The 17,585-nt window shown below is 36.9% G+C and overlaps 1 protein-coding gene across 1 annotated transcript; it reads right to left on the reverse strand.

Moving 5' to 3' along the window:
• Positions 1-6,799: 6,799 nt before the first annotated feature.
• LOC114357539 (uncharacterized) lies at positions 6,800-14,519 on the reverse strand. Its single transcript, XM_028311218.1, has 8 exons — positions 14,349-14,519; positions 11,980-14,098; positions 8,644-10,284; positions 8,304-8,519; positions 8,130-8,225; positions 7,646-7,756; positions 7,321-7,443; positions 6,800-6,979 (listed from the first exon to the last, which is right to left on the reverse strand). The coding sequence occupies exons 2-8, from the start codon at positions 13,993-13,995 to the stop codon at positions 6,800-6,802; spliced, it is 4,383 nt and encodes a 1,460-aa protein (XP_028167019.1). The 5' UTR covers positions 13,996-14,098; positions 14,349-14,519.
• Positions 14,520-17,585: the final 3,066 nt, after the last annotated feature.

Here is a 17,585-nt window from a genome sequence, read left to right on the forward strand (position 1 = left end):
TGTTTGGTGTATGAATCAAGGAAAAACTAAAATATTTGGGGGCACGGTAGTGCAACCGCCAAGTCGAGTAAAATTTTTCAATTTCGGTCCAGTTTTCTAGATACATAACTGCTGTCTACAAAATACAAAAAGAAATGAGATTTGGGGGCACGGTAGTGCAACCGCCAAGTCGAGTAAAATTTTTCAATTTCGGTCCAGTTTTCTAGATACATAACTGCTGTCTACAAAATACAAAAAGAAATGAGATCCCATCAAAAACAATACTTGTCAAAAAAACCAAGTCTCGCAACTCAGTTGTTCTACGGTAAAAAGTTGTGAGATCCATGTAATACCAAGTCCAGGCCAGGAAATCTTTAACGTTTTACATAAATTATTGACTTGGCCATCGCACTAAATAATTTAATTTACACGTGTTTTCATGCGATGGCCAAGTCAATATATATTGGTAGCGGCCTGCGTTAAAGATTTCCTGGCCTGGACTTGGTATTACATGGATCTCACAACTTTTTACCGTAGAACAACTGAGTTGCGAGACTTGGTTTTTTTAACAAGTATTGTTTTTGATGGGATATTATTTACTAGCGGCCGCCCGCGACTTCGTACGCGTGGATCCTGTTTTACCCCCTTCATCTATCTTACGCGGTTAAGATTTTTTCATACAAATGTTTTTCCCGCTAACTCCCGTTCCCATGGGAATTTTGCAATATCCTGTTGTAACTAAGCTTTAAGTTTACTAAGGTACCTACATGCCAAATTTCAAGTGTCTAACTTAAGCGGTTTAGATTTTTCATACAAAAGGATTTTGCCGCTAATTCTCGTTCCCGTAGGAATTCCTAAGTATACTATAACCTGCCCAGGAGTATAAAGAATAATTGTACCAAGTTTCGGTAAAATCCGTCTTAAGTTTTTGTTTCTATAAGGAACATACAGACAGACAGACAGACAAAAATTTTACTGATTGCATTTTTGGCATCAGTATCGATCACTAATCACCCCCTGATAGTTATTTTGAAAAAATATTTCATGTACAGAATCGACCTCTCTACAGATTTATTATAAGTATAGATAAAAAAATATCTTTTATCCTTCTATGATTATACCTACATCTGAATACCAAATGAGGATAATGGTACGTCAAAAATGCTTATTCCCATTGTCCACATATCAGTGTCGCCATCTACGGGAACATCGGAAATAAGTATACCTAGACATGCCAAATAAATAAAAAGTATTTATTTCAGATAACAGGGATCCATAATCCAAAGCAACGTGCCAGCTGTTAGGTAAACGTTTTTTCAGTAAATCATCATCATTCAGCCATTGGACGTCCACTGCTGAATAAAGGCTCCCCCAATAATTTCCATAATGCGGCCTCCTTCCAGCGTCTTCCTGCTATCTGTATGAGGTCGTCGGTCCACCTTGCCTTCAGATAAACAAATTTGAAAGCCCCTTTTTGACTTTGTACATGAAAAAAACACATTAAAAAATTAAGTATGTTTAAATCCGTTGTCTAGTACCCATAGTAGGTACAAGCTTTACTTAGTTTGGGACTAGAAGCGTAGTGTGAAATGTCCAAGGATATATTTTAGTTATTTATTTACATATACAAGAGAAGGTTATTTAACATATTTCACAGGGCAAGTAGGTACTTGTAGGTTCCTTTTGATTGAGTACAATACAGCTCATGAAAACTCAATTTACTAAACGTACCGAATTTATTTTTCAGTGCTCTAAAGGATGGGAAATAATTGATCGATTATTGCATTGCGCCAGTTTAACCCGGGGCCTGTTCGCTCCACAATCCCTACTTGACAGGATTTCGCTTATTTTGCGAACACTCACGAGCTCCTCGGGGCCAAGTGTCTCAACAAATTGAATTTTTACGCCGTCTGTTTGTTAGTCATCTGCAAATAAGAACAGACTACTAATACACATAGACACATCATGTCTAAATTGTAATTATTTAATTGTATTTTGAGATCTAATTCATCATCATCATTTCAGCCATAGGACGTCCACTGCTGAACATAGGCCTCCCCCAATGTATTCCACGTTGATCGATTGGTAGCGGCCTGCGTCCAGCGTTTCCCTGCTACCTTTACTACTATCTAACTGCTGCGGCATTTTTTGATTGTTGCAGTCACGACCATCATCATCATCATCTCAGCCATAGGACGTCCACTCCCCCAATGCTATCCATGTTGCCCGGTTGGTAGCGGCCTGCGTCCAGCGCCTTCCTACCTTTCTGATGTCGTCGGTCCACCTTGTAGGTCACGATACCTAGCTGTATTGTTAGACCGTTGTTGTGGAAATCCGGTACCTATCCAAATCAGCATGCTGGGATCCTACGAAACTTATCTATTATCTCTTTTATAATGCGAACAGCTAGGGACTGGAATTCGTTGCCTGCTGCTGTCTTTCCCGAAAACTATAATCCGGGCCTCTTCAAGGCGAGAGTGAATAAGCACTTACAGGGCAGATATGTACCATCCTAGACTGCATCCCACTTAACATCAGGTGCGATTGTGGTCAAATACCTGCCTTGTTATGCATAAAAAAAAAATTAAAGCTGAGTTGCACCAAGTTACTTTTACGTAAATATGATAATAACCGGTGTTTGACAGATATTTGACGTTTGTTAAAGATGGTGCAACTCTGCCAATAAGAAAACTTTTTTTCAGCATAACAATGTGGCGGACAAAACAAGATTAAAAATGAATGTCTTAAAAATACATTATGCTGAACAGGCGCCCGCTCAGCAAAAATGGCGACATGACACAAACGTCATGTCGAGTCAAGAAGCTGGTTTTCAGTAGAAACGCGTGATGAGGATTGTACGCCCATTTGGTCGATTGTCGAGGCGGTTTGTTAACAGACAGATTAACAGGCAAGGTACAATCTAAGGGCGAGTTGCACCACCTAACTTTAACGGTAACTATAACGATAGTCGGTGCTTTTTGTATGGAGTTTGACAGATTTTTGACGTTTGTTAAAGTTAAAGTAAGATGGTGCAACCCAGCCTTAATTTTTGCGTAGTCTATAAGTCAAACGAGTCTGTGTAAATAAGGGAGAGAACACGGATTCACAATGCTATTATGTAGGTCACTCCGTTGTACGTGATTAAAAGGCTGACGGAAAATTTTGCTTATGTTTATGCCTCGAGGAAAATGTTTGGATTTGCCAGATTTTGTCGGCTTTGAGGCCAAAGGTTTAATTTGACGACTAACTGTGGCACATTTTGATTTATATCTAAATATATATAACTCAAGGGCGACTGACTGACTGAACCACTGAACGGATCGGGCTGTTTGGCATGCAGGTAGATGTTATGACGTAGGCATCCGTTATGAAAGGATTTTACGAAACCTAAGGGGGCAAAACGGGATCCACGCGTACGAAGTCGCGGGCGGCCGCTAGTTATGTAAATAATATAAGTGTAGATATTATACGCCCGTATTCACAAACATTACTATGACATCGCGTGGACGCACAGGGTGACATACGAACCAATCACAGAGCTCTATTCAACGCTGTGCGTTCGATTTGCTGCTTCACTTAAGCAAGTATCGTTTGTGAATACGGGTGATAGTAACCAAAATTTGCTTTACAACATTGAAAATAAAAAAAAGAATATACATATTAAGGTGTGTTCTGGCTTAGGGTGTCATCTAAGTTTTGCTGTCTACTTTGTCGATTAGATTTAATGAAAAAGTAACTAAGCCAGATTATTTATAGCCGAGATACGTATTGGCTATTCTGACAAGCCATTACGTTGTGAAGTTTTATTGATTGAAATAAGTTCAATAGTTTTTTATGATAAAGTAAACAAATATTTATTTAGAATCGGACCCGCGGTTCCATTGGCTGAATGGGGTCAGTAAATGGAAGACTTTCAATTTAATTCACTAATTCAATTCTCCTAACCTATTCTACTTTAAAAAAAAATCTAATCCTATATTTCTGAAAAGATTTTTTAGCCAAACCCTCACAATCACTTTAACTTATAACCACTTTGAAACAGCTAAAATGCCGCTATTAATTATAATGCAACCCGCCCGCTAAACCTAACGGCGGGTTTACCCATTAGTATGCTAAATCGGACCGTGGTGAACAGTGAACACCGAAATGTAGGCAAAGGCTTGAAAACATGTTATTACTAGTCCATGGCTACTGTAAATATTGATTTTTTATGCAGAACAATGGTTCTGGAATGGAGGCCGCGTACCGGAAAACGCAGCGTGAGACGTCCACCTACAAGGTGGACCGATGACATCGCAAAGGTAGCAGGGAAGCGCTGGACGCAGGCCGCTACCAATCGATCAACGTGGAAAGCATTTTTTTTTTTAATCTTTAAATATGGGGAAGGCCTATGTTCAGCAGTGAACGTCCTATGGCTGAAATTATGATGATGATGATGATGCAGAACAAGGCCTATAAAGGCATAGGTATGTTAAGTGAGAGTCTAGGATGGTGATGTCTGCCCTGTAAGTGTTTAGAAGTGTCAAAAGTGGCACCAAATGGTTCGTGTAATACATATTACACTCGGCGCTGGCTAGCCAGTTCCTTTGCCTGACCTTGGCTTGACTGACACTCTCGCCTTGAAAAGTCCCGGATTATAGTGTTCGGGAAAAACAGCAGCAGGCAACGAATTCCAGTCCTTAGCTGTTCGCATTATAAAAAGAGTTATCGATTGCCAAGTTTAATAACTTCGACATCCAATTACTTAGTTAGCCCCAAACTAAGCAGACCTTGTAACATTGCCATTTTCCAATGCGTATTTTTTACATGGCATTCATTCATTTTGCGAGCCATTCTTTGTTAATTAATCAATCATTGTCATTTTAGTCATTCTTTATTTAGGAGCAACTCTACAATCTCTATATTGTTATTTAATACATTTTCGTCATAAGTGAGGTTTGTATGGAAATTCATCCTACTTCCTAATATAAAAGTGAAAGGTCACTGACTGACTGACTCACTCACTCACTCATCACGAAATCTCAGAAACTACAAGTGGAGTCTCAACTTTTGCATGGAACCCCCATGCAAAAGTTTGAAGAACGTAGATTAGAACCGCTTTTAGAACGTAGGTGCTCACTAAAATGGGACTTTGCAAAATTCAATCACTAAGGGGGTAAAACGGGATCCACGCGTATGAAGTCGCGGGCGGCCGCTAGGTACATATTACAAATGCGAAAGTTTGTGTGCGTGCATGTTAGATTGTTGGATATCTGGATGTTAACATGTTTGTTACTCTTTCACGCAAAAACTACCCTTACGGATTTTGATGAAACTTAACAGTATTATTGTTTATAACCCAGAATAACATATATAGGCTATAATTTATGACGACAAACTACATTTCAAGCCGCGGGCAAAATTTAGTATTACAATATTGTAAAAGAACAATAACTATGTATGCTAGATATTAAAAGACCCGATGACCTAGAAGCATCCACTATGTTATTAGGTAATAATAAAGTGTCGCTACCGTTAACCATCTAGATGTCCTAGGCCTCGTATTGTCAATGACGTAGCTCATAAATAGAAATAGAGTATTAGTATTAATTTATCTTATAATACAGGGTAAACAAACAAACAAACACCCTGTATATTTCTTTTTATGACACTAACAGACTTCGTTCTGTCACAAATATTGCTTAGACAACAGTGAGTGCTTGTAATTGAATGTGAACTTTATTGAATAGCAATTAAGTTCGAATTGACTCTACATTTTAGTTAGAAAACGTTTGTAGGGGAAAAGAAAAGGGCTGTCTTTAGGGTTTTCCCGGAAATTTTCGAATTATTCTCGCCCTAAAAACCATCATTCCTTGGACTTCAATACCCTTCTATGATCTGAGGACTTCAACAAACAAAAAAAGAATTGGTGAAATAAAATTGGTCTAGGCGTTGTTGAGTTATGCGCTTACCAACACATTTTGCGATTCACTTTTATATTACAGATTATGCTATAGGCTTTTTAAAACTCTACAAGTAACTGCTTTCTTGAGTGGAGTTTGAAACAACAGATGGTAAAGAAAAAGTGGTCTACTTATCGAACGTCAATTAGATGTCCCATCGATTTCCCCTTCTGTTCTGACACACACAGAACAAATCCCAAAAGATCCGTCATCTTCCATTTATTTGCCCAATTAATTCCCAAATCAAAAATAACAAGACCAATGGCTATTGTTACGTCAAATTGGTACAGAAGGCGCTTTGATCGGCCCAAATTAATTTTACTGAAGCCCAAATATTATACTTTGATCTCTAACAGCCGATGAGCACAAACTGTTATGCCACAATCAAAATTAATGCAGATCGTGGTGCCCTCTGTTTTAAAGGAAAGTAAAATATTAATTATTTGCCTTTACTTCTACCAGACTTCTTCCGGGATAAAAATAACTTATAATAAATTATAGGAGCACATTTTACTTATCTGATCCTACTAATATTATAAATACGAAAGTTTGGATGTTTGGATGTTTGTTACTCTTTCACGCAAAAACTATACTAAACGGATTTTGATGAAAATTTACAGTGTTTATAACCCAGAATAACATATAGGCTATAATTTATGACGATCTGTGACAAACAAAATTTCACGCGGGTGAAGCCGCGGGTAAAATAGCAAATAATTCTTTGAAACCACTTTTTTAGTTTGCCATGCACGTGAAGTGTTTTCAAAGAGAAACTTTCTGTGCCAGTTCAAAATTCAGGTGGGCGAAGCGGGCAGGACCTAGTTTTGAATAAAACCGTTTTTTTTGTAAAGTGTATATTATTTGATTCTGAACTATTTTCACTTTGCGCGCGGCTGGTATACAATGGTAGCGGAGGGATAGTGGGGGCGGTCGAGCCCTGGGGGGAGCAGCGTCCGGATTGTGATGAGCACCCTCTCGATGTGCGGCAGACACGTCACCACCGCCATGCAGCGAGTAGGGCTCAAGATCTTCTGAACTGCACGCCCGTCCACGAGCAACTGAAAGAGAATTGTTGTTCTTAGAAAACTAACGTTCGTTTGTCGTTCACCTAGGATAACGAAGAATCTAGTCTGAGTAAGTAACGTAGCTCTAGCTCCCATTCCCGCTGAACACTCTGTGCAGATGCCCAAAGTTCTACGGTCAAGACAACCTTTCAATATTAACAGTTAAACATAATCGCTGAAAAGCGCCATAATTTTACATTTTCCCTTTTTAGACACAAAGGAGCCCGCCTCATTGATCATTGAAAGCTCAGTTATTAGTTAAAGACATCTTTGGAACTGAAAATACAGACCATCTTGTCTTAAAAAACAATTCAAAGTAGATTATTATTACTTACCTCATACCCTTGAACTCTTGACACGTTTGGAGGTGCTTTCCATTTGACAAGAACCGTGTGATCTGAAACTCTTCTGAGGCCAAGAAACTTCACCTTAAAAGTATCACAGCTACTTTTTCCCATCTGTGAAAATTTGTTGAAAGTATAAATTACAGGACAACGTGAAAGAGGTTATTTAGTTACAATCTTTGTTAAATTTTGCCATAATGTTACACGGCGGATTATAAATTCCAATAGCGACAACATTATAAAAGTTATTTTAAAGAAATGGCTTTTCCGGACATAGGCTCGGCAAGAATGCTGTTACACCAAGTGGAATATTTACCAGAGAAAAAGTATTATCCATGCAATCCACCGCTTTTTCTACGCTACTTGTTACGTTGCAAGTTTGAGACGACGCAACGTTGAAGCTTTTTGTTTTCAAATCTAATTTACTCTGAAAACAAAATAAAAACGTTTTAATAATATACAACCCGGTCGTGTTATAGTTCCAAAATACTGAACTGTCCTATCGATGACATTGACAGCGGGGCGCCACCGTCAATACCGAATCGCTGGTTCCGATTTTTGCCATGTTGGAAACCATAAAGTTGAACGATGGTAGCGCCCCCTTGTCATTGAGTTTGGCGGGACAGTTCAGCGTGGGTCATCTATAACTGCGCACCTGACAGCCGTGATGTCACATCGACGCTATGGTACAGACCGGACGGGGTGAATGAGGGGGAAAGTGACATTTCAACGAGGTGCGCAGTTAACTCAATCGGGTTGTATTCATAAATCTGATTAAAGAAATTGTTTACGTGGCTTACTTTTATCATCGGACTTCTTATTTTGCTCGCCGATTCATCCGACGATTGGGGCACTGACGATTCCCACAACCTATTCACCTCTGTTTGCAATTTAAGCTGAAAACAATATATAAATTATTATAGTATTTAGACAGGTTTATGCCTGAGGAATGTTTATGAAAATAAAAAGCTCACCAAAGCTTTATTTCCATGGCCTGTGACTTTTACTTCATTGTTCGCGTCAGATCTTCCCGCCTCCCCACTCTGCCTGTATATAGCTCGAAGAGTATCTTTTACTTCCAGCAGCAATGGTGGCATTATGGAAAACCCTTTATTTTTCAAATACGGTGAATTTAATATGCAATTTTTCTTAAGTATCGACCAAGATGAATTTTCCAGTCTTTGACCAGCCTGAAAAGAAAAATTATAAAGTACCAGCCAAAATCTTCCTAATTTTTTAGCAAATTCGATAGAATATCAGAGAAATACATCATCAAACAATATCAAATTATAGTAAGTATAATGCTAATCGAACCTGTATCGGTTGTGTAAATCTTGAATGCTCATAGCTCCCCAACATATCGGTAGAAGTTGAGGTAGTCTCGCGTTTTTCTCTTGGGAATTGCTCATCTTGAGTAGTACTATTCGTAATTAGAGCCCTACTGCTAACCTGAAAACTTTGAGGTTCCAAATTCTGCCGTGTCCCAGTACAAGTTGCAGAAGCTAAGTTAATTAGTGCCTCTTTTAATTTCAACCTTTTGTATAATATCAAAGATCTAGGAACCCGTAGTCTATTACCACTTTTGACATTCTTTTGAGTTTTATTAGAACGACACCTGTGCTTACAAAATTTATACTTTTCGTCCAAATCGCCATCAATATGTTTATCGGACTGTGAGCTATGATCAATGGGAATATTCTCTTTACTTAGTTGATATGAAACATTTTCTTTATTTTGTTGCTTATAAGTACTTTCATAACTAATCAAATCTTCATCTACAGCATGATCAATTTCACTATTGATAAGTACAATTTTATTACTGCAGTCAGTTTTCTCATCCATCTCAAATTTTTCGTGCTTGTTTTTGTTTGTTGCTGTCACATTTAAATTATGAGACCCATACTTTTTTACTGGATCATACGGTGAGCGATCATGACCAACGTGAGAAAATAATTCTTCATAATATGCATCACTGTTGATTGATTGATTTATTTCAATGTTGTACGTGCTTTGCTCAAGGTTTGTGAAGAGTTTTGGATTGCTATAAATATTCATTCCTATACTATCCTTCAGAGACTTATTTTCTAATTTGTTATTAGCCATTTGATAATCTTTTAACACTTTTGTAAGTTCAACTGAAAAAGCCTTTGCTTGCTGTAATGTGTTTGTTACTTTTTCGAAGTCTATCTCAATGTCAGAAAAATCCTCAGTACAATTTTTATAACAGTTTTGAAATGATGTAACATTTTCTTTGTTGTCGTTTCTAATTATTTTTCTTTTGATAATCGAGTTAGTTGGGAGACTAATATTAGCCTTTGAGGGTCTTAATGTTGAATCATGGTTTGACAGCTTGGGTTGCATCAAGGTCGAAAGTCTTTTGTTTGCATTTTGTAAGGAAGTGACCAAACTGCGTGATAAGTCGTTAATGTTAGTTCTTTTACTGCTCTCATCGCTTCTATTTAATTTATTGTCTAAACACAGAGTTGGAGAAGCTTCAACGTTACATTTATCCAAAGTTACTGGTGAATTGATCCCTTCAAATTCGTTTGTCATAGAATGGTATTTTTCTGTGCAGTATTGGTAATCATCATAGTTTGGGTTAGTTTTAAAAAATCGCTGTATCGTGCTGTTTTGCGATTCAATGGGCTTATGAAAGTTTTTAAAGCTGTTGCTGTTTTTTATGTCACACCCGATATTATCATCTAAACATCTGTTTAGTGGAACATGCATTGCAACATTGTTATGATCTGATTCATTGTGTGTTGTGGCACATTCAAATAATGGTTTACTTTGATTTTTGAGATCTATGGAGGTCAATATTGGTTGAAAATTTAACATTTTAGATGAGGAAGAGATGAAGCTCCCAGATGAGTCATACTCGTGTGGTCTGCAGTAAGACTGCACTATATTTTTTTCTTTGTTTGGTCCATGGTCTCTATAGTCTATCCAATATAGCTTGATTAGAATGACGGCTGTCAAACGAATGTGACTAGTGATGGGTATGTTTCGTACGGTTCACATAGATGTATCGATAAGTTTTCGAAAAAATGATATGAAAAAATGCACCCAATTTTTCTTCATATATCTTTATTCATAAAAATGACAATTATGATTTAAATTTAAAGACAGTAAAATTTAAAATTCATGTCAAGGGTGTACAACCTAAGTCGTAGTCATTATCATCAGTGTTCTTCAGTGGTTTTTTCCTCTCGCTAGAGGGCGGTGGGCATCTCTTCTAGAGCAACGGTGCTATGAATACCCAAAAAATACCGGTGATTGATNTGCGTGCGGTCGTTGCGCGTGCGCACAAAGGAATGAGACCGCTCGGACACCGAGCCCACAGCGTGGTAGGGGTGGGGTTGCCCGCTCTTTTGTTTTTTAATACTACTACGCTGAATATTGTGTGCGGATTGGGTTGTCGTACAGGGGTACTACATGGTAAAATAAATCTCGGAGGCGAAAGCAGGATAAATAAGATTTAAGGCGTCCACGAAACCGTTTCGGATAATTTAAGACGCTTGTGTTTAATGAAAATTCGGAATTGACTCGATAACATAGTGTTAACGAGCAGTGGAATAGAGATGTCTTAGAGTTATTTTGTTTTAATTGAGATGCATGGCAATGGGAGAAATTATATCGCTTTCTTGGAAAAGGCAATTTTAATAAAACAAGAAAAGGCATACTTACTATATCGTGTAACTAATTTTCCTGCGCCATCTGACAATGTCATGCATCAGTGATGAAACAAGAATTATCTTCAGCCAGAATTATTCGTGGTGTAGTGTGTACGCATCCTTTCCCCATATTAGGCATAAACCACTAGTATATAAGCTTAGGATAATCTTCATTCTGACGATTAAACCTACAGTGCGCACATCTAACTGTTTTATTGTGTCTCCCGAACGTCACACATTACATGGCGACCCTGCCAGTGCTGCCCACGGGCAGCGCTGCGCAATCAATCATTAATTAAATAAAAAGTGAATTTGCGAATAATATTTTAAAATATGTGAACGGACTGAATTATAAAAGACTTTCGTCTACAAATCAAATATGAAGTGAACATTTTTGGTGAATTATGGAGACCACATTTTGGATGGCGTAAGATGAAAGAAATGCAGCCGCGTTAAACCTATAAATAAATGAAGAAATTTTGAAACTGTGCTGGGCGTAGCTGCCGGGTGACGATGGTGAAATGTTTTTTGGTTTTTAATAGTGAACATTTAGAAAAACGCATAACTTGACTTAAATATGTTAAAAAATGAGTTAGAAAAAAAATTTGTTAAATATGTTAAAAAAATAGTTTTAATTTAATATGACATTTGTCGATATGTCCCAACACTAACATTTTTGTAACTCGAGATAACCTTGTAGAGACGTCGTTAATACTCTAGCTTGATTTTTATAATTTCGAATTACTACTTATTGGTGTAATTTAACGCTGCATTTACACGAAATTATCATTTTTATTGGAAGCACTGTCGTCGAAAATATTGTTTGTAGGTCAGACGTGAATTATTTCTTGTCCGCCAATATTTTGCTCTCAATGATCGCTACTACAAAGTTATGTCGTTACTTTTGATGACAGCTGTCATTCTAATCAAGCTATATTGGATAGACTATAAATTGAGAGTTGTTTGATATCAAAACTTGGGTACTTTTTCTTACTGGATTATCTTTTAATTCTTTCTCACTAGGAGAATTATAAGTTGCTAAATTTTGTCCAGATTTTAAGTGTATAGCTTGTTCTTTTACGGGTTGTTGTATCCTTGATGTTAAATACGTATTATGATCAATCTGGTTAGCAAAATATTTGCCAGTCATGTCCTTATCATACTTAAAAGGTGAATAATTGTCTCGGTATCGGTTCGCAGCTTCATTTATAAGCTTACTTTGGTCCGAGCACATTTGACAATTACAACTTGAGCAGTAACAACCATCTCCAGTGCATTTGTACATCATTTTCTGACAGTCAATACACTCGCAAAGACTGCATTTACAAGCGTTGGTAGGTATCTTGTTTTTAAGTACAACGTTGTAAGGTCTATTTTCATCATTACTGGTGGAGGGTATGGATAAAGCATCACATTTCAGACACTGACATACATTGCATTCACAACTATTATTATGATACAAACTATCTCTAGTTTTGTTAGTGTAGTTACATATTTCACATTCGCAAGGAGAACATTTACAAGCTCCTAAATTACGAGAGATAAATGGTTTCTGTTTTGCTAAAGTTCTGTTGTTTTCTTTACAAATACAAACAACGCATTCACAGTCACCACAATTGCAAGACTTATTCTTATTATCAGATTTTAAGAAATTGTTACCAACTGCTGCAAACATTGCTATGGTATCGTTATTGTGTTTACTTTTTCTTTCAATCACATTATTTTTTATTAATGCTCTATGAATGTCGTAATCACGTATATCTTTTTCTACTGGCTTTCGCATAAGTCTTTTCTGTATGTCACACGTACAGGAGTTGCTGTCATGTGTCTCACAGGATTGGTTTACACAAGTATCACAGGAGCAATTAACAGGCCTGTTAATGCCAGTGCCCATTTCACGCCTTAGACTTGATGCCATTTGAAAATCTTGGCCACATTCTCCACAATCACACGGAGAGCATTGGCAATAGGCTCGCGGGATTTCTTCTCTCATTGATGCCACTACAAGAGTATTATTTTTTCTGGGTTTATTAACAGAATATGATCTGCATTCTAGACATTCGCAAGGCTGACAGTTGCAAGGTCTAGTAAAGCTGTCTGTGCATTTAAGACAGTCACACGGGTCGCAATCGCAATAAGCTAGCGGCCCTTTTTTGATTACACCCTTGCAGTCTCTTCTATCACATCGTATACATGGACAACCTAAGTACAGTTGTTGAATTTTGCCTTTATAATCGAAACTTTTTAATAATGACGCACAATCCTTACATTCACAGGGTTTGCATTTGCAATATTCATTGCGCGTTGTTGTCTTACCGATTAAACATTCGCATACTTTGCAACTACACGCTCTGTATGCTTCTTTTATTCTTCTGAATATATCATAACGAGACAGCTTCGTAGGTTTTGGTGAAAGAGTTTCTGGTTTAGTATGAGAGATTGATTCGGTAAAATCTTTGTACGGCACATTCATAATTTGTGCACTTAACTGAGCCGCATTCGTATCAAATTCTTTGCGAGAGCTAGTGACGGTCTCGCTTAGAGAATATGTGGGTTGTTCAGTGGAAAGATCTGTTCTATCATCATCTGTATTGTCCCGGTTTTCTAATGCGGGTATACAATAATTATACGAATATTTTGAATGCTTTTTTACAGTGGACAAGACGTTATTGTTATTGTTATATTCGTAAGTAATTTCTTTTTTGACGTGCTCTTTGAGAGCGCTGTCTTTTTCAGATATTTTAACGGTTTTTAAGGAATATTTGCTTTGGCAATTACTGTATACTTGTTTCTTATTCCCCTGGCAATCTTTCTGAGCTTTGTCTTGTTTACACGGACACCATCCTTTGTTTCTTAATGCAAAGCATTCGAAAGAATCGCAGTTTGTGCAGGAACAAATCGATACGTTTTCGTCTTTTGGTGGTGTGTTTATGTTGTATTTTTTAAATGGATTTTCGCAACAGGTGTTGTTTTTCGAATTGGATAGTTTCATGCTGGCTTACGTGCTTCTTTGGGGGTTATTTAGATATCGGCTCTTTTTTCGGTCGTGTGATAGATGCTGCACTGCGACAACATACATTTTCTGACTTCACGACCTGCAAAATAGTTTGAATTTACAATCTACCGTTCCACATTACACGCGCTTACTTGTTGAGAAACTGCTCTAGCAGTTAACAATGGCAGCTTCAAGTTGTGGACTATGACTACAAGAGCGATCCGGGTATGGTGGATCTAAGGAATACCCAAGACAACTTGCAAATCTTGCAATATTATAATAATAGTTATGATCAACCCAAGATAACAATCACTGATAATGTAGAAGAATACCTTTATTTATTTACCTACCTTAAAGCCCATGGAAATCCATGGCACATTTTATTTTTACAACTGAAATTTTTCTCACATTATTCTTCGTGTTGCCCAAAAATTTGGCAGAACTTCAAAATTGACGGTTTGACAGGTTTAATCAGAGACTGCTTTTAATCTTCTAGATTAAAAAAACAAAGTAGGCCACAAACAAACTATGGCAGCCTATGGTTATAGTTCCGATTTTTACTATAGTTCCAAAATACTGGACTGTCCTGTCGATGACATTGACAGTAGGGCGCCACCGTCAATACCGGATCGCTGGTTCAGATTTTAGCCATGTTGGAAACCATATAGTTGAACGATGGTAGCGCCCCCCTGTCATTGAGTTTGGTGGGACAGTTCAGCGTGGTTCATCTATACTAGACGTTTCACAATCGTTGCACTCAAAAGTAGGCCTTAAGAAAATGAGCCCTAGCACGTGCCTATCAGCCGTGCCAGCTTCCCTTCTGTAATCAAAAGTTTGTAATAACGTAATTACTGCCACCTGCACCTAAACACTTAAACTACTCGCAGTGTTAATTAAACAAACAAAATGTGAGCAAGTTTATATGGCGGCCTTAGTTTTAATGTAGGTTCGGGCCAACATAGCTGAGTGAGCTGCCTTTCAAATTAAAGTACCTACGAGAGCACATCAAGCTACTATCTTATGGAGTTGAAATAGATGCGATTTAAAAGTGTACGAGTACAAGCAACAAACGTAGGTAACTACAACATAGCAAATACAGTGTGCGAATTTCGCCCGAATTCACAAACATTAGGTCTCATAGTGCGCGTGGACGCACAGGCTGACACACGAACCAATCACAGAGCTCTATTCAACGCTGTGCGTTCGATTTGCTGCTTCACTTACCTATGCAAGCATTGTTTGTGAATAGGGGCGTTTGTTATTAACCTATTTCTACTATCATCATCATTAACATTTCAGCCACAAGACGTCCACTGCTAACTTTGATTGCTCCAAGTTGACTTACTGAAAATACATACCAAATACTTTAGTGCTCAAAACAACACATTGTGTGTTCTGCTAATTATTACGAGCTACATAAACGGAAAAACGCAAATACTAAGAAGTCGTAAATAAAAATAATAAACCTTTTTTGAAAAGCATGCTTTTAAGCCTAGGCGCAGACCATCGATTTTTCGTCGGCCGATAATTTAGTCGGGCTGTTGATCAGTATGGGCACGTATGGGAGTGCGCACACTACGCCGATTCGATTTGGCTGATTCTTCATACAATTTGAAATCGGGCACAACTATCGGCCAACTAAAAATCGGTGGTCTGCGCCTAGTCTTAATGTTATAGACTTCATAAGATGTTGATTATAATTATTATCTAATGGCTCCTCTTTTCTGTTACAGATCGTAGCGGCAGGCTCCGGTAAAGCCGGTAAGTACTGCAATGTTAGCTTTTTGTTAAAATATTACTTTATCGTGTACCTACATTGGCGGAAGTTTTTCAATTTCTTATTGGTAGTTGTCTGGCTATCGAGGAAATTTTAGAGGCGGAGTTTTAAGAAGAAATTTGTAATTTAGATACAAAATTAGGTATTACTCTTTTTAGGGGTCAGGGCCCTTTGGGAACTCTTTGTTAGTTAAGAAGTAACTAAAACTTAGTGATCACTACTAGTTAGTTGATCTTATTATTATTGAAATATCTTAAAATTATCTTGTCATTATTTTTTAACCAAAAACATTCAATGTTCCAGTTTAGGTATTGTGTAGTATGTACGCATCCTTTCCCCATATTAGGCATAAACCACTAGTATATAAGCTTAGGATAATCTTCATTCTTACGATTAAACCTACAGTGCGCACATCTAACTGTTTTATTGTGTCTCCCGAACGTCACACATTACATGGCGACCCTGCCAGTGCTGCCCACGGGCAGCGCTGCGCAATCAATCAATCAAACAATAAATTAATTATGTGAATTTGTGAACGGACCGAATTACAAAAGACTTTCGTCTACAAATTAAACATGAAGTGGACAATGTGGTGAATTATTATGGAGACCAAATTTTGGATGGCGTAAGATAGAAGAAATGCAGCCGCGTTTAACCTATAAATGAAGAAATTTTGAAACTGTGCTGAGCGTAGCTGCCGGGTGACGATGGTGCTGGAGGACATTGGCTGACGTGAGAGGATATTTAGCTGCCGGGAGATGCAGAAGGTGCGTGATGATGGATTGGCGCTGGGTTGTGAAGATAACAAGATGGAAGTTTGGAACACGCACACGTGACCAATATGTTTAACCTTTTATTATTTTAATTAATATTCTTAACTTCGTATAAGTGGCCACTATACATAAATTATTGAAAATCATTTATCTTTGTAATTAAGGTCATATAAAAGTGTAATGACTTTTTTTTTTCACGTATGTACTTATTCATAATAACGTAGACGAATCATTTTTAATTAAATTAATATTGCAGTAAATATTGTCATACATAATACGTGGAGATTTTCTATTGACATTTTAAAATATCGTTTATAATTTTATGGAAAATACTTAATGGAAATTTTGCAATTTATTTTTATAATTATGTGAAATCTTTTACATACATAGTACAAAGCTTGGTAACACAATTTTATTAGATTTACCTTGAAAATAATATATGTTAAAAATTATTCTGATATTATAAACAATTTTGAATATAAAGAAAAGTTCAACTTTATATTGCTGGTAATTAAAACTTTTAAAAAATTCATAGGTACTTAATGCTACTTCATGCAGTCGATTAAAGGTAAGTTATTTTAATAACTTTAACTAATAATTTAATTAGGAGACATTTCTTAAAATGTACTACATTCTCCATATTAATTATCGAATCATGCCGATTTAGGTATTCTGCGAATCTAATAATTAATTTAAATTTTATTTCTTTGATCATTTTCACGTAACTGAAACATTTTAACAACAATCACAATCATAATTCAGTAAAATTTAAATAAATANTTCTATTTTTAAACTAGTTTTGTTGAATATTACAGAGATTTTTTATTTTACATTTTAAATTATTATTCTAATATTATCAGATGTATCTACATTTTGAGTAGTCAAAAAATTTTATTTTCAAGTAGTTCAGTATTTAATAAAAACGGCTTGTTTCTTCATTGCAAAATATTTTGAAACATTGCTATATAACTTTTGGTATCAGTCATTTGTTTTCCAAGATTTTATGAAAATAACTTTTCTTAGTTTACGTTGATTTG

The sequence above is a fragment of the Ostrinia furnacalis genome, unplaced genomic scaffold, assembly GCF_004193835.3.
Source record: "Ostrinia furnacalis isolate ACB-3 unplaced genomic scaffold, ASM419383v2 OfSCF3220, whole genome shotgun sequence".
Classification (NCBI taxonomy): Eukaryota; Metazoa; Arthropoda; class Insecta; order Lepidoptera; family Crambidae; genus Ostrinia; species Ostrinia furnacalis.